Source organism: Carcharhinus amblyrhynchos, chromosome 14 (assembly GCF_965287045.1).
Source record: "Carcharhinus amblyrhynchos chromosome 14, sCarAmb.v2.hapA, whole genome shotgun sequence".
NCBI lineage: Eukaryota > Metazoa > Chordata > Chondrichthyes > Carcharhiniformes > Carcharhinidae > Carcharhinus > Carcharhinus amblyrhynchos.
Window position 1 is genome coordinate 2229884 of NC_137337.1, and position 25851 is coordinate 2255734.

The window sequence follows — 25851 nt, forward strand, 5'->3', positions numbered from 1 at the left end:
GGTGGGATTTGAACCCTGGTCCCCAGAGCATTACCCTGGGTCACTGCATTACTCCAGTGAGAACACCACTACACCATTTCCCCCCCGCTGAGGGACTGAATGTGTTCCTCCTGTTCCTGAGATGAAAGAATTGTCTTTTGAGAAAAGTTTAAGCATTAGAATGAGAGGTTGAGATATTGAGACATACAGGATTCTGAGGGGTAGATGCTGAAGGAATGTTTTCCCCTCATGGGGAAATCTGGAACAAGGGGCCACATTTTCCCAATAAGAGGGTTTCCCATTTTGAGACAGGGATGAGGAGAGTGAGTGTGTTCTGAGGACCGTTAGAGTTTGGAATTCTGTCCCCTGCCCTGGCCAGCAGTGGGAGCTGGGTCATTGGATATATTTGAGGCAGAGAGTATGACAAATTTCTGACCAACAGTGGCGTGGAGTGTTATGGGGGATAGGCAGAACAGTGGAATTAAGGCCACAGTCAGATCACCCATGATCTTATTGGAGGGCAGCACATGTTCAAGGGGCCAAGTGGTCCACTCCTGCTCCTATTTCTTATGATCTTATTTTCCTATGTCCCTACAGTTTATCTGCTTCCCAAACTGATCCTGCGCCAAGGTTTCAATGGGATTCTGAGCCAGGGACCTTGCCTCCCTCCTTGATTGGGATTCATTCTCAGAATGTAGGCAGGCTATGTTTCTATATCCTGAGAAGCTGGTGATGCTGATGGGTCACCCTGTAGAGATGCTGCTGCTGCGTATGATACTGACTGAGTGTCTCATTCAGCACCTTTAGTTCAGAGTTAACCACATTGTGTGGGACTAGGTTCACAGGCCCAGACCGGGCTGGTAGGAAGATAGAAATCATTGACAGAAAAACACCTAGTTCAGTTTTTACCATCCTGGTAGTCACATGATGCAATGATAATGGAGTTATTGACTAATTAGTGACCAATCTCTATTCATGAGTCTATAACTGAACCGGACTGAGACAGGAAAACAAAATTACAATCAGGAACAGGCCCTTCGGCCCTCCAAGCCTGCACCGACCATGCTGCCCATCTGAACTAAAACCCCTACCTTTCCGAGACCATATCCCTCTATTCCCATCCTATTCATGTATTTGTCTAGACGCCCCTTAAAAGACACTAAAATCCCAAGCGAGTGGGGATCTTTCAGGCTACGGGGTCCAAAGTCGGTGCTCCTTGAGCTTCAGTGCAGCAAGTTTCCTTTGCTAATGGACATCAATGAACGAGTTGGGATTTTTATAACATTCCGACAGTTTCATGGTCACTTTTATGGAGATCAGCTTTCTAGACTGGAACATTTTCTAATGAACTCAAATTCTCAAACTGTCATGTTGGGATTGTCGTGCAGTACAAAACACTCCACCACTGCACCTCACTAATAAACCAGGTAGCTGGGGCCTTCAGTTCTTGTGTTAAATGGCGTTAGTTTGTGAAGCTTATTACCCAGATCCTATTACCCCAAAACTCACTGACCTTTGTCGGCTGCCAGTTAACCAATTCCTCTATTTTTAAAATTCTCATCTTCAAATCCCTACATAGTCTCATTGCCTCCCTATCTCCGTAATCTCCACTCGGCCCCTTGAACCTGTGCTGCCTTCCAGTAAGATTGTGGGTGATCTGACTGTGGCCTTAACTCCACTGTGCTGCTATCCCTCAGTCTCAAAACCCTCAAGATTTCTGCCTCCATCTAATTCTGGCCTCTCAATGACCCCTGATTTTAATCACTCCATTGTTGCTGGTCATGCCTTCAGCTGCCTGGGCCCTAAGCTCTGGAATTCCCTCCCTGAATCTCTCTGCCTCTCTCTCCTTCTATAAGGCACTCCTCAAAACCTAACTCTTTCTTCTGGTCACCAATCCTAATATTTCCTCATGTAGCTTGGTCTGAGATTTTTCTTTGATAACACTCCTGGGAACTGCCTTTAGAACGGTTTACTGTATAAAAGACACTGTATAAATGCAAGCTGTAACAGCTAAACCACCAAATCTGCTGAAAATGGTTATTATTTGTGGTTCCAGTAAACTGCAGGCTGTCGCTCTGCAAGGCAAGAGCTTTGGCCAAAAGTGTGAGCAATGGAGCCACTTCCTGGAGAGGATGGAGGCCGAGCTGACAGTCGATGTTGCCAGCAGCTACGAGGAGCTGAAAGAACAACAGGAAACTCAGGAGGTGAGATTGGTCTCCACACACCATCCTTCACATTGACCAGCTGCCTCAGGAGGATTTGAACCCATGATCCAGGGCATTAACCCAGCTCTCTGGATTATTCGCCCAGTGAGGTTACCACTGCACCACCACCTCCCCTGCTCCCACCTCAGGTCTATACCTGCACAACCAACTGTGCAAACTGAGCATTTGCCTGCACCTTACTGATGTGCTACAGTTTGTGCCTTAAAGGAGCAGCAATGAGGCTCTGTGTTTCCTACATTATGATGTGGAGATGCCAGGGTTGGTCTGGGGTAAACACAGTAAGAAGTCTCACAACACCAGAACATAAGAACATAAGAAATAGGAGCAGGAGTAGGCCATCTAGCCCCTCGAGCCTGCCCCGCCATTCAATAAGATCATGGCTGATCTGACGTGGCTCAGTTCCACTTTCCCGCCCTCTCCCCATAACCCTTAATCCCCTTGCCTATCAAAAACCTATCTACCTGCGTCTTAAATATATTTAGCGAGGTAGCCTCCACCACTTCAACGGGCAGAGAATTCCAGAGATTCACCACCCTTTGAGTGAAGAAGTTCCTCCTCAACTCCGTTCTAAACTGCCCCCACCTTATCTTGAGGCTGTGCCCTCTAGTCCTACTGTCCTTTCTGAGTGGGAAGAGCCTCTCCACCTCTATCCTATCCATCCCATTCAACATCTTATACGTCTCAATGAGATCTCCCCTCATTCTTCTAAACTCTAACGAGTACAAGCCTAGTTTATTCAGCCTCTCCTCATAGCTCAACCCCCTCAACTCCGGTGTCAGCCTAGTGAACCTCCTCTGCACTCCCTCCAAGGCCAAAATATCCTTGCATAAGTGCGGCGACCAAAACTGCACACAGTACTCCAGCTGCGGCCTCACCAGTGCCCTGTACAGTTGCAGCAAGACCTCCCTACTTTTATATTCAATCCCCCTCGCTATGAAGGCCTGCATCCCATTCGCCTTCCTGACCACCTGCTGCACCTGCAGGCTGGGTTTTTGCGACTCATGCACAAGGACCCCGAGGTCCCTCTGCACCGTAGCATGCTGCAGTTTTTCGCCATGTAAGTAGTAGTCCTTCCTACCATTATTCCTACCAAAGTGGACAACTTCACACTTGCCAACATTAAATTCCATTTGCCAGTTCCTGGCCCATTCGCCCAGCCTATCTAGATCCTTCTGCAGACTCTCCACACCCTCCGCACAATTTGCCGTTCCACCAATCTTGGTGTCATCAGCAAATTTCGACACCATACACTCGGCTCCCTCCTCCAGATCATCTATATAAATGGTAAGCAGCTGAGGCCCCAACACCGACCCCTGGGGCACTCCACTAGTCACCAACCGCCAATCCGAATCGCACCCATTGACCCCCACTCTCTGCCTCCTATTTGACAGCCAATCCCCTATCCATGCTAACACCCTACCCCCAACTCCATGCCCCCTAACCTTCTGTAACAATCTCTTGTGCGGCACCTTATCAAACGCCTTCTGAAAATCAAGAAACACCATACCCACTGGTTCTCCTCTATCCACCGCACTAGACACATCCTCATAGAATTCCAATAAATTCGTCAGACACGACTTCCCCTTAACGAAACCGTGCTGCGTCTGCTCTATCAAACAATTGTCCTCAAGATGCCTCGCTATTTTCTCCTTGATTACGGATTCAAGCATTTTACCTACAACAGACGTTAAACTAACCGGCCTTTAAACTCAGGGTGAGTTACCTCACAAAGGAGCAGCACTCCAAAAGCTAGTGGCTTTTGCTGCCAAATAAACCTGTTGGACTTTAACCTGGTGTTGTGAGACTTCTTACTGTGTTTCCTACATTATAACAGTGATGACACTTCATTGGCTATTAGTGCTTTGGATTGTCCTGAGGTTGTGAAAGGTGCTATGGAAATGCAAAGCTGTCCTTTATTTCTCTCCATAGGTACTGACTGACTGAATGTTGCTTGGTGTACGGTTTATTTCTTGTGCTGGGTGGAACCAGGCTGTAGGGGATGGTAATGAGGCAGGTGAAGAGATTGCAGGAGTGAGATGGAGCTCAGGCTGTGATTGGGAGATAACCTGATTGTTAATGTGAACTGTGCTCCTGTTGCAGCTTTTACAGGCAGACGTTTTGATTGCACACCAGATCTTGGACGCTGTTGATCATGATGCCCAGAATCTGATCCCGAGAGGTGACATCCAAGAAAGGTGAGGAGGGAATGATTTCTTTCATCATTTTGTGGGTGGCACGGTGGCACAGTGGGTTAGCACTGCTGCCTCACAGCGCCAGGGACCTGGGTTCAGTTCCGGCTTGGGTCACTGTCTGTGTGGAGTTTGCACATTCTCCCCATGTCTGCATGGGTCGCCTCCAGGTGCCCTGGCTTCCACCCACAATCTGAAAGATGTGCTGGTTAGGCGCAGTGTCCTGAACAGGCACTGGAGTGTGGCAGCTAGGGGATTTTCACAGTAACTTCATTGCAGTGTTAATGTAAGCCTATTTGTGATGAATAAATAATTAAACTTTAACTCTTTGGTGCTAGTTGGACATTCCCATGATGAACTGTCAGGATGGAGAGGAAATGAGGTCAGGAAAAACCAGGAAAGCTTTTCTTTATAATATCCTTTCTCCCCAGAAGCATTTTCATCCTTAAATTCTCCGCACTGAAGCAGCACTGGCATGGATTGGTCCAGAAAATCCAGCAACACCAAGACACCATCTGTACCCTTGCTAACCAATGGCATTACCACATCAAATCTACAGCCACACTACACAAACTGCTCACCCACATTTCAAACCAGCTGCAGGCCATGGGTGACCTGAACTGTTACAGTCTACAGCAGCTCTGGGAGCTGCTTGAGAATGTTAAGGTAAGTGACTCTACCGACCAGTCTGAGGGGAACTTGTACATATGTTTGTAAATAAATATATTTCTTGGTGGGGATATGCCATTGTGAATGATGGTGGACAATTAAACAACTCACTATAGATCTGTCTACACTTCCATGTCCCACTGCCTCGGAAAAGCAGCCAGCATAATTAAGGACCCATCGCATCCCGGACATTCTGTCTTCCACCTTCTTCCTTCGGGAAAAAGATACAGAAGTCTGAGGTCACGTACCAACTGACTCAAGAACAGCGTCTTCCCTGCTGCTGTCAGACTTTTGAATGGACCTACCTTGCATTAAATTGATCTTTCTCTACACCCTAGCTATGACTGTAACACTACATTCTGCACCCTCTCCTTTCCTTCTCTATGAACGGTGTACTTTGTCTGTATAGCGCGCAAGAAACAATATTTTCCACTGTATGTTAATACATGTAACAATAATAAATCAAGTCAAATCAAGATGATAACTCCTCCACAAATATCCCCATTCTCAAAGAAGGAGGAGCCAAGCACATCTGTGCAAAAGATAAGGCTGAAGCATTTGCTATAATCTTCAGCCAGAAGTGTCGAGTAGATGGTCCATCTCGGCCTCCTCCTGTGGCCCCCAGCATCTCATTTGTCAGTATTCAGCCAATTTGATTCACTCCATGTGATATCAAGAAACAGCTGAAGGCCCTGGATGCTGCAAAGGCAATGGGCCCTGGCAGTATTCCGGCAATAATACTGAAGACTTGTGCTCCAGAAATATCCATGCCCCTAGTCCAGTACTGCTCCAACAGTGGCATCTACCCAACATTGTGGAAAATTGCCCAGGTATGTTCTGTACACCAAAAGCAGGACAAATCCTACTTGGCCAGTTGCCACCAAACTTGGCCTTGAAATTAATACCAGTGAAACTGACCAGCCAAACACAAACAGCTAATTCAATCAGGTCTGATGAGGTAGATAGGGAGAAAGAATCTGTGGCAGAAACTCAGTAACAAGAAGACACAGATTTAAGGTAATTGGCAAGAGAATAAGAAGTGCGAGAGGAAACATTTCACCAGTGATTTTGACCTGGGAGTTGCTGCCTGAAAGTTCAGTGGAAGCAGATTGTTCAATTTCCGAAAAAGAATTGGATAACTGTTTGACCAGGAGAAATCCAGGAGAGAGTAGGGTGAGTGAAATTCATTGGCTAGCTCTTTGAAGAGGCCAGCCATAGCATACTAGGCCAAACAGCCTCTTTTTCTGCTGCATCATTCCAATATCTGTCCTCAATCTGATCTTTTTTTTTGGAATATTAACCAATTTGTGTGAGAACCTTAATGATTCTATTTATCTCCAAGCACAAAGAGAGGGATCTCCAAGGCCATGAGTCTCACTATGTACGGACACTGGAGAAGGGGAAAGAGCTTCTGTCAATGGCTGACTCCCCAGCACAAACATCACTCGAGGGCCAACTGTCGCAGCTGCAGGAAGCCTGGGAGTCCATCAACTTACAGCTAAAGAACAAGAGAATAAAACTGACCAACATCAAGAAGGTACACTCCATACCACTTTCCTGTCATAAACAGAGTCCCATCATCACCAAGGCAACAGTATCCCAAACTAAAGCACCAGGGAATCTGTGATTTAGAGGGACATCATTCTCCCCATTTACACCCTCCTCCCCCCAGGGTGGTTGGCTTGTGAAGAGTTTGTTGGTTAGCCGAGCGTGTACAGCCAGAATTTAATGAGATACTGTGCAGGACAGGGTCCATTTGAGTCTGTCGCTCTTCCTACACATTTAACCTTTAGTTATCAGTTTCCAAGTGGAAAAAATCCCAGCCACTGGGCATAGATCCTGTCCCTTCAGGATCCAGGCTGACTGGTCCAAGCAAAAACAGAATGCACATTTATATAGCATTGTCCATGACCACAGGACGTTTCAGATGCTTTTCAGTGAATGTAGCCCTTTGGAAGTGCAATCATGGCTACAAAGCAGGAAACTTGGCCTCAAGGTAGTGTTCAGTAAGGCTCATAAACCACAACATGATGGTGACCAGATAGCGGTTTGTTCTACTAGGTGGCACGGTAGCACAGTGGGTTAGCACTGCTGCTTCACAACTCCAGGGACCTGGGTTTGAATTCCTGGCATGGGTCACTGTCTGTGTGGAGTTTGCACATTCTCCATGTGTCTGTGTGGGTTTCCTCCGGGTGCTCCGGTTTCCTCCCACAGTCCAAAGATGTGCGGGTTAGGTTGATTGGCCATGTTAAGATTGCTCTTTAGTGTCCTGAGATGTGTATGTTAGAGGGATTAGTGGGTAAATATGTAGGGGTATGAGGGTAAGGCCTGGGTGGGATTGTGATCAGTGTAGACTCAATGGGCTGAATGGCCTCCTTCTGCACTGTAGGGTTTCTATGATTCTATACTGGTTCTGGGTAAATATTGGCCTGGACACTATGGAATGGACTCCTATACTTCTACTGAGTGAGCTGTAAAGCTGGGGAATCCCCTGCCATCCATCCACCATTCTGTGTTTCTGTGTTGCTCTGGACAGATGTGTGACAGATGTGGGAAGGAGGTAACTGAGTTGGATCTAAAGCTTGGAGAATTCACAGAGGCGGTGAAGAAGGAGCTTCCTTGTTCCAGTGAAGACCTACAGAGAGAGCAAAACAAATTCCAGGTAAGCGATAAGTACTCTTCAGGTCAGGCAGTGGTGAAGGAGTGGGAAATGGAATTGAAGGTTACCGTGAGGGAGGTGGTGACTTATTGGTATTGACCCAGAGTGATGCTCTGATGACCTGGGTTCAAATCCCACTGTGGCAGACGGTAACATTTCAATTCTATGAATCTGGAATGTTCTCTGAAATGGTCCAGCAAGTCACTCAGTTCAAGGGCATTTAGGGATGAGCAACAAATGCTGGCCCAGCCAATGACGCCCCCACCCTATTAGTAAATTGTTTAAAAACCTTTTCTCTCCACAGGTTCTGCTTTGACCTGGTGACTATTTCCAGCATTTACTAAGTTTATTTTAGATTTCCAGTATCTGCAGTAGTTTGCTTTGGTGCGAGCTTTGCTATTTCCTGATTTGTAACCTTGAGTGTAAGTTGGGGGGAGTAATAATTCAACATGTGGAAGGCTGGAGTGAGTGCTGCTGAGTTACTCCCCAATGGGGATTGTGCTGGTACAATCCAGCAGGAACAGCCAGTGGTTACACAACATGCACCAACAGATATGTAGAGACTTGCATCTTATTTTTAAAAATGATTTTGGTCACTGACAAGGGCAGTGTTTGTTGTCCATCCCTAATTACCTTGAACTGAGTGTCTCACTGGGCCATTTCAGAGGGCAGTTAAGATTTAACCACATTGCTGTGGATCTGGAGTCACATGTAGGCCAGACTGGGTAAGGACGGGAGATTTCCTTCCCTAAAGGAAGGAACCAGTTGTTTTTATGACTGTGTACAGCTCTGGTCACCCTGTTATAGAACGGATATTATTAAACTGGAAAGAGTGCAGAAAAAATTTATTAAGATGCTACCAGACAAGCCACACAGTGGGTGGGTAGAGTTTGTAACTGTGCTTCTGTTTTGTGTGGCAGGAGCTGGGAGAATCAATGCGATTCTGGTCTGAGAAGCTGGCCGAGCTGGGCAGACTGAAAGGCGATCTCTGTAAACACCTTGCTCCCGATGCAGTGGCTGGATTCCAAGAACAGGTGGCAATTGTGGAAAGTCAGTGGGAGCAGTTACATGTGACGGTAAGTTCCTCTGATTGGGCAGCACAAATAAACAAGACTAGAGACAGCCACCCATCATCTGCCTCTGAGAAACATTGCTCACTTACTGAGCAAAATCCCGGGAACAGCTGACAGTTAGAGGGAAAATATTTTATTAGAGTAACAGTAGGTGGAAGAATTTGAATTAAAGGCTGGAAATCCTGCAGCTGCTGACTCCTTGAAGCCTGTCCACCATCTACTGGATGCAGTGGAATGCCCTCCATCTGCCTGGATGAGTGCACCTCCAACACCCATCCAGCATCTTAAACATTGACTCTCTCCACACTCCTGCACTATACACCAAATAGAAATGATGCGGACATGTCTGTGTTGGACTTGGGTGGACAAGGTGAGAGGTCACACGACACCAGGTTATAATCCAACGGGTTTATTTGAAATCACAAGCTTTCCAAGCGCTGCTCCTTCATCAGGTGAAGTGAAACAAGGTGCACAGGCACAGAATATAGAAAAGGAATGACGATAGAATCATAGAATCACTACAGTGCAGAAGGAGGCCATTCAGCCTGCACCAACAACAATCCCACCTATAATCCCACATATATACCCTGGTAATCCCCCTGACACTCACGGGCAATTTAGCATGGTCAATCCACCTAACCTGCACATCTTTGAACATGTTTTGTTTTGTAATGCTCCTGTGAAGTACCTTAAAATGTCTAATGACACTAGAGGTGCTATATAAATGTAAATTGCTGTTATAATTCCAATTTGGAGCCTTTCATTGCACTCCTGGCACTGTGCAGTCTCCAGTGAATCAGTCTCCAGATTGGGAATAGTGCTACACTGATAAGGCAGCTCTGAGAGGGATGGAGAGGATGGGGTAAAAAGTACAAACAAGGGGAGACCGAGAGAATAAATATTCTGTCCCATGTTGCTGTGATGAGACGGAGGAAGAGAGAAAGTACTGATGCGCAAATGTGCATTTGCGCATCAGTACTGTTTGAGCAATAATTCTGGAACCTTTTCCTAGTATAGACATGAGCTGTGAAGTCTGATACTAGGTTACAAGCCTCTCAGTACCTGTTGCAGTTCCTGCTGTCTGATGCTAAGTGTATCTGTCTCTTTGCAGTAATACCACTAACTGGCTCTATCCACTAATCCTTTAGGTGTCCTTGCGGACATTGGAGATAAGTGACCGGCTCAAACAGTGGGTCGTGTTTAACAGCAAGAGCAAGCAGCTGGAAGACTGGCTGAAGCAGATGGAAGATCGTGTCTCTCAGAATACAGACAGTGGTGTTGAGGGGATGATTGAGAGGCTCCAAAAGGTGAGGAATTCTTTATCTTTAGTCTGTGCTGAGTTAGCTTTTATTAAAAGTATTCTTAGGGATGTGGGTTTCTCTGGCTAGGCCAGCATTTATTGTCCATCACTAATTGCCCTTGAGAAGGTGGTGGAGAGCTGCCTTCTCGAATCGCTGCAATCATTGTGGTGTAGATGCACCCACACTGTTGTTAGGGAAGGAGTTCCAGGAATGTGACCCAGTGACATTGAAGGAACACCACATTCTGCACCCTCTCCTTTCTTTCTCTATCAACGGTAAGCTTTGTCTGTATAGCGTGCAAGAAACAGTACTTTTCACTGTATACTAATACATGTGACAAATGATACATCAAATCAAATCGAATCAAAAGAATGGTGATCTATTTCCAAGTCAGGATGGTGAATGACTTGGAGGGGCACCCCCTGGTGGTGTTATCCCCATGTATCTGTTGCTTTTTTTCTTTTGGGTAGTAGAGATCATAGGATTGGAAAGTGAACATAGAACGTAGAACAGTTCAGGCCCTTCGACCGTCAATGTTGTGCTGAGCAATGTCCAAACCCAAGATCAAGCTATCCCACTCTCTATCATTCTGGTGTGCTCCATGTGCCTATCCAATAATCATTTGAAAGGTCTTAAAGTGTCCAACTCCACTATCACAGCAGGCAGTCTATTCCACACCCCAACCACTCTCTGAGTGAAGAATCTACCTCGGACATCCCTCCTATATCTCTCACCATGAACCTTATAGTTATGCCCCCTAGTAACAGCTACATCAACCCGAGGAAATAGTCTCTGCACATCCACTCTGTCTATCCCCCTCATTGTCTTCTATTAAGTTGCCTCTCATCCTCTTCTGCTCTAAAGAGAAAAGCCCCAGCTCCCTCAGTCTTTCCTCATAAGACCTACCCTCCAAACCAGGCAGTGCTGGAAGTTAACAGAATACACTTAGACGGAGATAAACAGAAAAAGAACTTGCACTTCTGTAGCACCAGTCACATCTACAAGATGTCTCAAAACATATTACAGCCAATAAGGTAATATCGTCACAGCTGTAATAATGATGCTCAGAAAATGATAAGGATAGATTGTGTGTGATATTGACAAGTATTCCCCTGAGTTTAGGAAATTGAGAGGTGATTAAACTGACAGATTGAAGAAGTTGTGCTTCTTGTTGTAGGATTGTATGGGGGATATTAAACTCTACAACAGGAACAAAGTACAGCTGGAACAGCTGGGAGAGGAACTGATCAAAGCCAGCAGCACATCAAAGGCCTCTGAGATCAACAACAAACTTCATCTCATCAATAACCACTGGCAACACCTCCTAGAAGCCATTGAGGCCAGGTAAGAGGGCGGGCAAGGGTACAGAGGCAGGAGGGGGCTGAAGGGCAGGGTAATGGGAGAAAGGGGTTTGTAATGGGAAGATGCAGGGGAGAGAGTGAGAGATGAGAGTGGAGCATGGTGAGGGAGGAGTAAGGATCCCTCCAAATATCACACTTCTCTCGACATACTTTACAGTTTATCACACGATGCAGCACAGAAGCTGATTCCAGTTCAAACTACAGCCCCAGCCCAGCGGGAGTGGGAGATCAAGGCTGCTGGGAAGGTGGGGATTGAGGCTGGCCCCTGGCTCAGGCATGTTGGGGGTCCAGCGGTTAAATCATGAGGTTGGGTTTGGGGGGGTAGGGGGAGGGTGTCTCACAGCTGGCGATGCGGGGATTGCGGAGTTGGCCAGCAGTTGGGAGACTGGCAGCTGCACATGCACTGATATCGATGCTGACAGATTGGCACATGCGCAGTGGCCCACTCAGCGCTATGCTGCCAGCTCTCCAGCAGGAATAGGCCCCGAGCACTGGTTTTCAATGTGATTCACACTAGGGCACTCTGTGACGCACAGAGTGTGTGGGAGTTTCATTTTTAATCCCATTGAAAAATCCAGCGGGATTTAGTCCAGTTTTTATGCAAATCTGACAATTAGAAATTTTCTTGGCGTATTGCCCCGCCCCACATTCCAGATCACCAAAACTTGCTGCGATAAATAATGTGCCCATATTCCCTTTGGTTCTTTTGTCAGTCAGTTTAAATCTGACCCCTGGTTGCCAATGGAAACAGTTTCTGCTTATTTACTTTTTCAAAACCCTTCCTGATTTTTAAATGCTTCCATCAAATCTTTTCACTTTCTCTACCTAACAAGAACAAGTCAAGCTTTCTTCTCACACAAAGTGGCACAAAGTCCAGCTCTGCAGAATACTGCCTTCACTTGGGGGATTAGAAGGGTTGACCTTGTTATAAAAACTAGTCAAGATTAACTTTAGCATTGTATTTAACTTTACCAGTAACTGTGGTTAATTTCAGTCCTGGTCAGTGATAAACATATAGTTAATTAATTAACTGGCTAATTAATGTCATAAGTGGGGATGTTCACTGTTCAGCACAGTTCGTGACTCGTAATATTGAAGTACTCATGTCCAAATGCAACAAGACCTGAACAAGCAGACTTAGGCTGGAAAGTGGCAGCTAACATTCACATCATGCAAGTTCCAAGTAATGACCTCTCCAACAAGAGAGGATCTAACCATTGCCATTTGACAGTTAATGGTATTACCATTACTGAATCCTCCATTATTAACATCCTGCTGGGGTTACCATTGACCAGAAACTGAAGTGGACCGAGCCATGTAAATACTGTGAGTAGGAGAGCGAGGAATCCTGCAGCAAGTAACTCAGCTACTGACTCCCCAAAGCCTATCCATAATCTACAAGGCACAAGTCAGAATTCTCGCCACTTGCTTGGATGTGTACAGCTCCAAGAAGTTCAACACCATCCAGAACAAAGCTGCTTGCTTGATAGCTACCCTTCCACAAATATTCAATCCCCCCAGCACAAGGATCAGTGGCAGCAATGTGTACCATCTACAAGATGCACTGCAGCAACTCACCAAGTTGATAATGATAAAGGACATAAATGTCTCAAAAACTAAGTAAATAAATTGGAGAAGATCTCACTTTGAGAGGCTGAGAATAAAACTTGGGAAAGTAAAATGGACAGCAATGTTGGTGAACAATTAATATCTAACAATAACGGGAAACATTTGAAAGTGTTCAGAGCACAGGAAAACAGAATCTAATAAAAGGAAACAACAAACTAAATATTCACCGTTGTTTAAGAAGGTGCCAGGCAAAAGGCGGGGAATTATAGGCCTGTTAGTTTAACGTCTGTTGTAGGTAAAACGTTAGAATCCATCATCAAGGAGGAAATAGCGAGGCATTTTGAGGGGAACTGCTTGATAGAGCAGACGCAGCACGGTTTCATTAAAGGGAAGTCGTGTCTGACAAATTTACTGGAGTTCTATGAGGATGTGTCTAGGGCGGTGGATAGAGGAGAGCCGGTGGATGTGGTCTTTCTTGATTTTCAGAAGGCGTTTGACAAGGTACCTCACAAGAGGTTATTGCAGAAGGTCAGGGGGCATGGAGAGGGGATTAAGGGTTATGGGGAGAGGGCGGGAATGTGGAACTGAGCCACGACAGATCAGCCATGATCTTATTGAATGGTGGGGCAGGCTCGAAGGGCTAGATGGCCTACTCCTGCTCCTATTTCTTATGTTCTTATGTTCTTATGAGTTGGGGGTAGGGTGTTAGCGTGGATAGAGGACTGGTTGTCAAATAGGAGGCGGAGAGTGGGGGTCAATGGGTGCTATTCGGATTGGCGGATGGTGACTAGTGGAGTGCCCCAGGGGTCGGTGCTGGGGCCTCAGCTATTTACCATTTATATAGATGATCTGGAGGAGGGAACCGAGTGTAGGGTGTCGAAATTTGCTGATGACACCAAAATTGTTGGAAAGGCAAATTGTGCGGAGGGTGGGGAGAGTCTACAGAAGGATCTAGATAGGCTGGGCGAATGGGCCAGGAAATGGCAAATGGAATTTAATGTTGGCAAGTGCGAGGTGGTCCACTTTGGTAGGAATAATGGTAGGAAGGATTATTACTTACGTGGAGAAAAACTGCAGCAGGCGACGGTGCAGAGGGACTTCGGGGTCCTTGTGCATGAGTCGCAAAAACCCAGCTTGCAGGTGCAGCAGGTGGTCAGGAAGGCGAATGGGATGCTGGCCTTCATCGCGAGGGGGATTGAATATAAAAGTAGGGAGGTCTTGCTGCGGCTGTATAGGGCATTGGTGAGGCCGCAGCTGGAGTACTGTGTGCGGTTTTGGGCGCCGTACTTACGCAAGGATATTTTGGCCTTGGAGGGAGTGCAGAGGAGGTTTACTAGGCTGATGCCGGAGTTGAGGGGGTTGAGCTATGAGGAGAGGCTGAATAGATTAGGCTTGTACTCGTTAGAGTTTAGAAGAATGAGGGGAGATCTCATTGAGACATATAAGATGATGAATGGGATGGATAGGATAGAGGTGGAGAGTCTCTTCCCGCTCAGAAAGGATAGTAGGACTAGAGGGCACAGCCTCAAGATAAAGGGGGGGCGGTTTAGAACAGAGTTGAGGAGGAACTTCTTCACTCAAAGGGTGGTGAATCTCTGGAATTCTCTGCCTGTTGAAGTGGTGGAGGCTGCCTCGCTAAATATTTTTAAGACGCGGGTTGATGGGTTTTTGATAAGAGAGGGGATTAAGGGTTATGGGGAGAGGGCGGGAAAGTGGAACTGAGCCACAACAGATCAGCCATGATCTTATTGAATGGCGGGGCAGGCTCGAAGGGCTAGATGGCCTACTCCTGCTCCTATTTCTTATGTTCTTATGTTATGTTCTTATGTTCATGGGACTCTACAGCATCCCATCCTGTCCATCGAGTCCACACCAACTCTCCAGAGGAGCATCTTATCCAGGCCCACCTACAACCATGGCTAATCCACCTAACCAGCACATCTGTGGGAGTGTGGGAGGAAACCCACACAGACACAGGGAGAACATGCAGACTCCACACAGTCCAAGGCTGGAATCGAACCTGGGTCCCTGGCACAGTGTTAACCACCGTGCCATCCACGTGACTAAAGATAGAAGGGGACAATTAATGGTTAGAAAAGAGGCAAACATTGAGCAGAGAGCAGGCTAGGAGAATAGGAAGAGATCAAGAGAGAAGTAAACTAAAAGGCAACGAGGAATTATGAAATTAAGTTACTAAGGAACTTAAAAATGTTAAAATATTTCACAAGCACATCAATTAAAAGGGATACGATGATGTAAATAAGACTATTAAAGGATAATCAGGAAAGGGAAACTGTGTTTGACAAACTTATCAGATTATTGCTGAAAAAAGAACAGACTGTTAAAGTTTTTTGTCGTTTGCTGCTCTGGGCTGTTCACAAGAATGCCAATAATGTCTGTCCATCAATTCTTCAACAGCAGGAATCTCTATTCCCACAAATTTATTAGAATTCTTTTAGGAACTAACAAGCAGACTGGGCAAAAGCAAACCAGTAGATATAATGAAGTTAGATTTCCAAACACTATTGGATGAAGTGCCCTTTAAAAGGCCAGTGCAGAATATAAGAGCTCATAATGCTGGAAGTCATATATTAGCATGGTTAGAGGATTGGCTAACCAACAGAAAACATAATCTCAGCATGAATGGGTCATTTTTGGGTTGGCAAACTGTAATGAATGGAATATCACAGGGATCAATGCTTGGGGGTAACAGTTTATGATATCTATGTTACTGACTTGGATGAAAGGACAGACTGTATTGTAGCCAAACTCACTGCTTATGGAAAGATAGACTGGAAAGAGTCTGTGAACAGGAGGCAGTTTAACTGATTGGGCAAAAATTGGCAGTGGAGAATGATGTGGGAAAGAGTGAGATTATTCAGTTTGGCAGGGTGAATAAAGTAAAACATAGTGAAACCAAGAGACATTACTGAATGCTGCAGTACAGAAGGAACTGGATGTCCTTGTACATGAATCACAAAATGTTAGCATGCAGAGACAGCGAGTAATTAGAAAGGCATTTGGAATGGGGAGCCTGGTTCTAACTGTACCAGGTATTGTTGAGACCGCACCTGAAGGATTGTGTTCAGTTTGGGCCTCCTTTTTAATAAGGGATATGTTTGCACTGGAGACTTTTCAGAGAATGTTTACCAGGCGACATTGCTGATCTGTCTGATCAGGAAAGGTTGACCAGATTAGACTTTGTCACTGGCCTTTAGAAGAATGTGAGGAGATCTTATTGAACCGTAAGGTTCTGAGTGGATTGGACATAATGGAACGCTGAGAGATTCTTTTCTCCTTGTGGGGAAATCTCGAACAAAGTGACACAGTTTGATAGAACTTTCCAGTTGTTCACACTGATGGGATCATTCGGTCTTGTCGATGGCGCACCCCCGGGGTCTCCCGGCAACAAGAAGTGCCTTCAACAGGAAACTCTGTTTTAATGGCCAATGGCAGGCCACTTCCTGTCGTGACGGGGTTACATAGGGTAAATCCTGCACGAGGGCTCTCCCGTTTCTCCTCCAAGGATTGTTAATCTCTGGAATTCTCTCCCCAGAGAGTAGTGGGGACTGAGTCATTGAATATATTCCAGGCTGGGTTAGACAGAGTTTTGATTGACAAGGGACAGGCAGACAAGTGAAGTTAAGGCCCCAGTCAGATCAGCCATGATCTTATTGAATGATGGGAGGGGCCAAATGGCCTACTTCTGCTCCTAATTCTTATGTCCTTACGATAATTCCACAGATAACAATCCAGAGTTGGCAAAAATATTAATTTTTTGCTTTGGTATTTTTAACCAGGAGAGCGAACAGGTAGACATGATGAATGATGCACAAGTGCTTTTAAAATTTAAAACAAACGATGTATTCAACAAACTAAACAAAGAGGGCAAAGCTCTACTCTGGGTGGGTTGCGTCAATATATTTTAAACAAATTGGGGGAAGAGATAGCTGAGATGTTGCTACTTCTGTCTAATATTACCATAGCATCAACCAGATAGCTCAGTAATTCCTACTTTAGGAAGGTGGACAGAATCTGTCCAGGGAATTCTGGACCAGACGCTTAACATCAGAACAGGAAAAGTAATAGAATCCTCACGAAAGGGGAGACAGAAGAACAGCTGGAAATTAGAAATACAGCAATGAATACTCAGCGTAGGTTTCAAAAGGGAAAATCTTCCTTGACTATCTTATCGAATTATTTGAGGAGGTGACAGTGAGAGTAGACGATGATAAAGTAGTAGATGTAATTTATCTGGATTTTCAAAAGGCCTTGGGTAAGGTCTCCCACAACAGACCAATCAATAAGGTGAAAGTGTGTGTAGTGAGGGGGAAAGTGGCGGAATGGATTGTCAGTGAAATTCAAGATATAAATGACAGAGTGGCTGTAAGGAGAAGTTATTCAGAGCGGTGGGAAGCTGTGTTCTGCAAGGATCAGTACTGGGATCACTGCTGCTCACAGTTTATATTAACAATTCAAACTCAGAGGGTCAGTGCTGAGGGAGTGCCGCACTGTCAGAGGGTCAGTGCTGAGGGAGTGCCGCACTGTCAGGGGGTCAGTGCTGAGGGAGTAGAGATCGTTATAAATACAAGATTTTTCCTTTTATTTTGACTCCTGTGTATTTATCTGTTGGAATATTAATTTTGTTTTTGAAGAGAATGAGTATATAATTTGGAGTGAATACATTTAAATAGAAAAGGGATGAGTTCTTTGTACTTTGAAATGTCTCTTGGATAACATTATTCACTTATTTAATGAAATCTCTCCCACAGAATTCTATTATTATATTTTAAACTAACTCTGGTATTAGAGGCCGAATATATCCTGACCTATTCTGGACTCCTCCACTATTAGCTGAGAACTGGATTTAACTCTAATCCCAGTGAGTAACTAGTGTGTGCCCTTGTTCCATATGTCCCTCTGCACTGTGACGCTGATTCCCATGTGGTGTGGTTAGTAAATAGCTCAAGGACCGGCAGAGGGAGGGGCCCAGTGACACACTCTGAATGCTAACAGATGATCAGGGGAGTGCCTGACAGACCGCACGCTAATCCTTTTTACTGGGTTAAGCCAGCAGCTTTTCCAATGAGACATCTGTTGCCTTCAGCACCTGCCCTCCAAGTCCCCATTGTTGGAGACAGGAATGTCCCAGAGTCTCTCACTATGGAGCTGTCTGCATCATCACTGCCTCAAGACAAACACAAGCATCTCACAGCCTGTGAACAGCTTTTACAGAGTTTCAGCTGAGTGTTTTAAAGTTTATTTATTAGTGTCACAAGTCGGCTTACATTAACACTGCAATGAAATTACTGTGAAAATCCCCTAGTCCACCACACTCCGGCACCTGTTCGGGTACACAGAAGGGGAATTTAGCATGGCCTATGCACCTAGCCAGCATGTCTTTCAGACTGTGGGAGGAAACCAGAGCATCCAGAGGAAACCCAGACAGACACGGGGAGAATGTGCAGACTGTGCACAGACAGTGACCCAAGCCGGGAATTGAACCCAGGTGCTGTGAAACAACAGTGCTAACCACTGTGCTACCATGCCTGCCATCGGCATTGAGGCTAGAATCCATCTGAATGAATCTGGGACTTCAGTTATTCCAACCATAGATTGGGATAGTAACAGTGTAAAGGCCAAAGAAAAGGAGGAATTCTGAAATGTATAAAAGAGAAGTTTCTTGATCAGTCTGTACCCACGCTCAGGAGTGTTGCACTGAGTGCTGAAGAATGACGGGAGAGTGCAGTAGGTTTTAGTGGGAGGGGATTTGGGGAACAATGGTCATAATCTGATCAGAATTAGTGATATGGTGTAAAGAAGCAGAAAAATATTTAACTGGAGAGAGCTAATTTCATTGAGCTGAAAATGCTCTTTGCCCAGGCGGATAGGAATCAAAAAATGGAGAACAAAATAGAAATTGAACAATGGGAATCTTCCAGATAGTGAAGAGTATACACGTTTCCACAAGGAGGGAAAGGTGCAGCTAAACTGGAGCTCCCGGATTGACTAAAGATATCAGAATTATCGTTAGACAGGAAAAGGAGGTCCTCACTCATTAGGTTCTGACTACAATACAGAAAATACCAGGGAGGTCTGAGAGGGACGTGAATCAAAAAGGAAAGATTAGCTGATAACATAGAAGAAAATTCTAGATAGTCAGAGAAAAGAGGTTTAAAGGAAGAGTGGGACTGATTAGGGACCACAAAATATACTTTTGTGGAGGCAGCACACATGGTCAAGGGATCAAGGTATTAAATGAGAATCTTCACTAGAGACAGGGCTGCTGTCAATGTAATAGTAAAGGAGGGGGCAGTACTGATAGAATAAACTTGGGAAAGAGGAGTTACTGTGCTCAGAGTGGAGCTTAAACCCAACAACTCCAGAGCAGTCAGGCTAACATCAGTGATGAAGATGCTTATAGAGACAATAATCAGGAACAAAAATGATCCAGCTGAGACAGAGCCATGGCTAAATTTCTCATCTGAAAGACCATGGAGGCAAGGAAATATCAAACCTTTTACAAATAAAAATAATATTATAAATAAGACTCAAGAACAGCTTCTTCTCTGCTGATATCAGACTTTTGAATGGACTTATCTTGCATTAAGTTGATCTTTCTCTACACTGTCGCTATGACTGTAACACTACATTCTGCACTCTCTCCTTTTCTTCTTTATGAACAGTATGCTTTGTCTGTATAGCAGAAGAAACGATTATTTTCACTGTATGTTAATACATGTAACAATAAATCAAATCAAATCAAAAGATTGGGTTTCAGTTGGAGTATTGTGTCCAATTCTGGCCCCCACATTCTGGAGAGGGTCCTGGGGAGATTTACTCGGACGATAATGGATCTCTGATGTGGAGAGAGCAGGGCTGTTCTCCTTGGAATAAGTGTGAAGATTAAGAGGAGATAATCATGGTGTTCAAAATGATGAGAGGTTTTGATGGAAAAACTAAGCCAGAACTAGAAGACTCAGTCAGCTGAGGAGACAGATTTATGCTGATGACCAGAAAGAAGCAGAGGTGACTGGAGGAAACCTTTTCAGAAATTACACAGTGAGTGATCTGAAATTTTCTACCTAAAAGAGGAAGTTTACAGGGCCAGGAGAGACCAATTTGATTTATCATTCAAAGGATCGACACAGGCTCGAAGGGCTGAATGGCCTCCCAGGTCTGCGGTATTATTGTGTTGAGACACAGACTACGCGTGTGTGACTTTTCTCTGGGGAATGTGTTGTGTGTACTGATGGAGAGGAATTGTGTTACTTTGTGCGGAGACGCGTGACTGACAGTTGCTGGGATCAGCTGTTTGCTTTTAGAACTGGTTTAAGCTGGGGCCCAGTCTCTGCATGCTGCCAATCAAATATATTCATTGTCCTGGTCATCCGCGACTGCCTCTCATCGGTCTGTTTACAAGTGTCCCTGTAGGTGATTTGGAGACTCCCATCACAGTTACTGTGACAATTGGGATCTGGTACCCTTTGAAATTCCAGTGAAACCTGATAGGGGGTGGGGGGTGGGGGGGGGGGGGTGTTGGTGGGATGGTGCAGTCTGCTCAGGGGGAGGGGAAAGAGTGGGGGTTGGGGGGAGAATCATTTGCCTTGTGCAGTGTTGCATGTGTGTACGTATATTATAGGGTAGAGCCTTTATTGCTGGTGAGGCCTCCCTCTCCTCTTTCACTCACCTTGGAAATGCAGGCCAGTGCTGATTCCTCAGGCAGGTAGCTCCCTGAACGCTGGTTCTGTCTGAGTCTAGTGCCCAGAGTGAAGCTGTGGATCGTGTGTTAACAGTAAGCTTTGTGTTCCTGTTCCAACATTGCTTCATGTTGCCAGTAGCCGATCAGTTCATTCAACAGAGATTTAATTGCAATTCAGATGTAGTGTATTGTGTGTGTCTGCATGTGTGTTTGCTTGTATTTGTATGTGTGTGTGTGTGTGTTTACTACATGCACACAGATATCAGACGCTGCTGAGTGGAGGATGTGAGCAGACTGATTTGACTGTCATTGTCCCTGCTGCTCCGGGGCTGAGTCTGTTTGCTGATGAAAGCATCGATTGGAAAGGTCATTTCTGGGTGGAGGATTCCAGATCGAGCAATCGTCAATATACCAGGACGTGTGGAGTAGGGGAGGGACCTGCGAGTATCTCCAGGAATGAACTGCGGTGTGATCTGTATTATTTTTCTTTGATTTGTTGTCAGATTGACTCGTGCTCCAGACAGGAAGTTAATTTGTGGATGAACCTTGCTGTTCTGCTGGGTCGGTAATGTTGAAAGGAATGATTTGCTAACACTGAGGCAGTGACTGTGTGAATCTGTGTGGTCACAGGGATGCTGAGGGAGGGGGGGAGGATTTATAAATTGCCAGCTGTCAGATGTGGGAAAATAGGTTAGACTGTGTAAGCATGGGAGGGGTTGGCCTGCACTGAGGGATAAATATTGCCAGAAACCCCCTACTCTGAAATAGTGTTGTTGGATCTTTTCTGTTTAACTGAAGGGCAGACTGAGCCTACGGTTTAACACCCAATAGACAACCTCCCCACATGCAGCGTTCCATCAGTACTCTGCTGCTTTGGGTTTTGTGCTCATACCTTTGGAGTGAGGCTTGAACCCACAGCCCCCTGACCCAGAGTTTATTAGTGTTACAAGTAGGCTTACAGATGCCCTCTGAACCACAGCTGACTTTATTCAGGAAGCAATGATTAACCCTTTATTAGTGAATGGGTTTAACATGGCGTGCCAATACAACCATCACAGCAGTGATACTTCAGACAGGTCAAGTCAGTTCTGGGTAAAGTACTCATACCCGGTGTTATACTGGGTCCAACAAGATAAACCCTGGTCAGCTACTCTCAACAGGTGTTCCAGTTGGCCTCAGTGTCACTGGCTTGGGGTGACAGGGAAGATGATAGCTTAGCCAGGGTTCACACTGCTGATCAGTATCCACTCTGAGTACCTGTGTGCTCACACAGAGTGAGGATCATGTCTCTGTTACCTCAGCTAGCATACTGTGTCCAATTCTGGGCATAGCACTTTAAGGAGGAGGTCATGAAGAGGATACAGTGGAGATTTATCTGAATGAAACTAAGCAAATGGGACTTCACTTTTGTGGAGAGATTGTGATTGTTCTCTTCAAATAGAGATGGTGAAGGGAGATTTAATTGAGGCATCAAAATCGGGGGTGGTTCTGATAGGTTAAATAAGGAGAAATGGTATGGAGGTAGTATGGCAGGGTGAGATCAGCCATGATATTATTGAATGGTGGAGCAGGATTGAGGGGCTGAATGACCTACCCAAGCTCCAATCCTTCTCTACTTAAGTGTTGGTAACTGGTGAATACAGGCTTTAACAAACAGTGGGAGATTGTGGGGAAATATTTTTTATACAGTGAGTTGCTGTGATCTGGAAGGTGGTGCCTGAAAGGATGATGGAAGCAGATTCAACAGGAACTCTCAAAAGGGTAATTGGAGAAATAATTAAAAAGGAGAAATTTTCAGGGTGAGGGGGAAAGAGCAGGAGAAGGATTCATTGGATGGCTCTTTGATGCATTGACATGATGGGCCAAATGGCCTTGTGCTGCAAGTTTGTATAGGATCCAGGCCAATGACAAGCCTCTCTCCCACTACCCTACCTGAATCCATGGAGTGAGAGGGAATCACGTTCCTCGCAATTGCTGCCATTAAATCTCCTTTTCCCTGATCTCAGAGTGAAGAAACTGAAAGGTACACTGGGTTCCGTGCAGTATCTGGACAAGGAGATGAGCAGCCTGCGTACCTGGCTCTCTCGCATCGAGTCGGAGCTCTCCAAGCCTGTTGTTTACAATATCTGTGATGATCAGGAAATTGAGAAGAAACTTGCAGAGCAGCAGGTGAGTGGTTTGGGAGCAGGAGGAGGCCATTCAGCCCCTTGAGCCAATTCGACAATACATTGAGCCTACCCCACCCCTACCAAACTGGGGAAAGAATCCCTAAATCATTTCCAATCTGTGAATGGGAGGAGAGGAGAGGATGGAAATGGGGCAGTGTTTGGGGAGAAGGGGGTTTATGAGGAGCTGTGTACTGAGCTGCTCCCCTGACGCTGCTTCCACTCCAGGTGCTGATCCAATACATTGGGGAGGGGTTTAGTAAGGGGCTCCCGCTCCTAGAGACCCTCCAATGGATTCCTGCTGCGGTGTGTCCAGGTGAATAGCGAAGTGATACAGCTGGTGAATGTTGCTGAATTTTCTGTGATGCTGAAGCGGTGTACAGTCCTCACAATGAGGAACAGGTAGGGTCGGATGTGGCCATTCCCCTCCCCCCAATCCCCTCTGTCCATGGGGAGTGGACACAGGTTACTGGGCACATTGGTCAGCACTGTCTCTCAGGCTGGGTACCCAAGGTGTACTGTAGAAACAATAATACCATAATGGTACGATTTTCTTTCGCTCTCTCTCCCTATCTCTCTGTCTCTCTCTCTTTGTCTCTGTCTCTCTCTCTCTCTTTGTCTCTGTCTCTCTCTCTCTCTCTGTCTCTCTCTCTGTCACTGTGTGTGTCTCTCTCTCTGTCTCTCTCTGTCTCTGTGACTCTGTGTGTGTGTGTCTCTGTATGTGTGTCTCTCTCTCTATGTCTCTCTCCCTGTCTTTCGCTCTTTTTCTGTGTGTGTGTGTGTGTGTCTCTCTCTCTCCCTCTCTGTGTGTCTCTCTCTGTCTGTCTGTCTGTCTCTCTCTGTCTCTCTCTCTCCCTCTCTTCAATTGGTGTCTTGGGTCCAAAATTAAAACCAGCCATCAATAATTAATGTCACTCGATCCTCCTCCTGTCTGCCTCCCTTTCGTTCACTCTGTCTCACTACCTTTTGCATGCTCTCTACATCTATCTGTCCGCTTTTAGCTCCGTCCCTCCATCAGTCCGTCTCCTCCCTTTTTGCTTTTGTGTGTTAGTATGTTTTTTGTGTGTTAGAGAGTGTGCTTTGTGTGTCTGTGTGTATGTTGGAGAGTTTGTGTGTGTTGGATGACCTTTGTCCTCTTGTTACAGGAGCTGCAGAGAGATATTGAGCAGCACAGTGTGGGGGTGAACTCAGTGCTGAACCTGTGTGATAGTCTCCTGCTCGACACCGACACTGAGACGGAATGCGACTCCATCCAGCAGACCACACGGAGCCTGGACCACCGGTGGCGCAACATCTGTGCCATGTCGGTGGAGCGCCGAATGAAGTACGTTGGAGTTGATCTTTGTTGGGCAGAGAGCTGGGGTAGCGTTGGGCACCGTTTCGGGAACAGCGCTCCCTCTGCCCCACCTTGAGGGCCACCATGAGGTTACTGACAGTCCCCTGGCTGAATGGCCATCCCACTTGCCTCCTCTGCCTAAATATCCAGAGCATGTGAGATTGAAGTCCACTGTCGCAGGTTTGAGAGTTTGAACTGAGATAAGAAATGTGTTACAAGAAAACACTGGGCTGTTAGATTGTGGTTAAGACCCAATGGGTTCAGTAGCCCTTTCAGGAGAGAAACCTTCCATCCTTACTCAGCCTGGGTATGCGTGACTCCACACCCACAACAAGGTGATTGAATTGGAGCTGCCCCTTAGATTGGCTGTGTGAGATACTCAGCGTTTGGATATAAATTGTCCCATTGGTAAGACACATTACATGTGCAGTGGACAATGGGAACCTGTGGATGTGGTGTATCTGGATTTCCAGAAGGTATTTGACAAGGTGCCGCACCAAAGACTGCTACATAATATAAAGGTGCACAGTGTTACGGGTAATATATTAGCATGGATAGAGGATTGGTTAACTAACAGAAAGCAAAGAGTGGGATAAGTGGGTGTTTTTCTGGTTGGCGATCAGTGACTAGTGGTGTGCCTCAGGGATCGATGTTGGGACTGCAATTGATAAAGGGGGGGCGCGGTTTAGAACAGAGTTGAGGAGGAACTTCTTCACTCAAAGGGTGGTGAATCTCTGGAATTCTCTGCCCGTTGAAGTGGTGGAGGCTGCCTCGCTAAATATTTTTAAGACGCGGGTTGATGGGTTTTTGATAAGAGAGGGGATTAAGGGTTATGGGGAGAGGGCCGGAAAGTGGAACTGAGCCACGACAGATCAGCCATGATCTTATTGAATGGCGGGGCAGGCTCGAAGGGCTAGATGGCCTACTCCTGCTCCTATTTCTTATGTTCTTATGTTTATGATTTACATAGATGATTTGGAGTTGGGGACCATGTGTAATGTGTCAAAATTCACAGATGACACTAAGATGGGTGGAAGAGCAAAGTGCAGAGGATGCTGAAAGTCTGCAAAGGGATATAGATAATTTAAGTGAGTGGGTGAGGGTCTGGCAGATGGAGTACAATGTTGGTAAATGTGAGGTCATCCATTTTGGTAGAAATAACAGCAAAATGGACTATTATTTACATGGTAAAAAATTGCAGCATGCTGCTGTGCAGAGGGACCTGGGTGCCCTTGTGCAGGAATCTTGTGCAGTTTTAGGACTGAGTTGAGGAGGAACTTCTTCACACTAAGGGTTGTGAATGTGTGGAATTCCCTGCCCAGTGAAGCAGTTGAGGCTCCCTCATTGAATGTTTTTAAGGCAAGGATAGATAAATTTTTGAGCAGTAAAGGAATTAAGGGTTATGGTGAGCAGGTGGGTAAGTGGAGCTGAGTCCATGAAAAGATCAGCCATGATCTTATTGAATGGCGGGGCAGGCTCAAGGGGCCAGATGGCCTACTCCTGCTCCTAGCTCTTATGTTCTTATCTTGAGTGATCCCGGCCAGAAAATTCTCCATTATCCCCCAGACTCTACGGACTTTTTTTGGTGGGTGAGAGGAAGGAATTCCAGATTTCCACGCTTCT

At 45.8% G+C, this 25851-nt stretch overlaps 1 protein-coding gene across 6 annotated transcripts in view; it reads left to right on the forward strand.

Moving 5' to 3' along the window:
- Positions 1-25851, forward strand: part of LOC145352383 (nesprin-2-like) — a 243402-nt gene that overhangs the window by 177768 nt on the left and 39783 nt on the right. For 5 of the 6 annotated variants that reach the window (XM_080202157.1, XM_080202160.1, XM_080202158.1 and 2 more), the window contains 10 exons: positions 2036-2183; positions 4305-4399; positions 4825-5059; positions 6405-6599; positions 7599-7724; positions 8642-8797; positions 9943-10101; positions 11273-11439; positions 22734-22896; positions 24038-24216. In XM_080202157.1, the coding sequence (XP_080058283.1) occupies positions 2036-2183; positions 4305-4399; positions 4825-5059; positions 6405-6599; positions 7599-7724; positions 8642-8797; positions 9943-10101; positions 11273-11439; positions 22734-22896; positions 24038-24216 (1623 nt within the window). The remainder of the gene's footprint in view (positions 1-2035; positions 2184-4304; positions 4400-4824; positions 5060-6404; positions 6600-7598; positions 7725-8641; positions 8798-9942; positions 10102-11272; positions 11440-22733; positions 22897-24037; positions 24217-25851) is intronic. The other variant, XM_080202159.1, reaches the window with a different exon arrangement.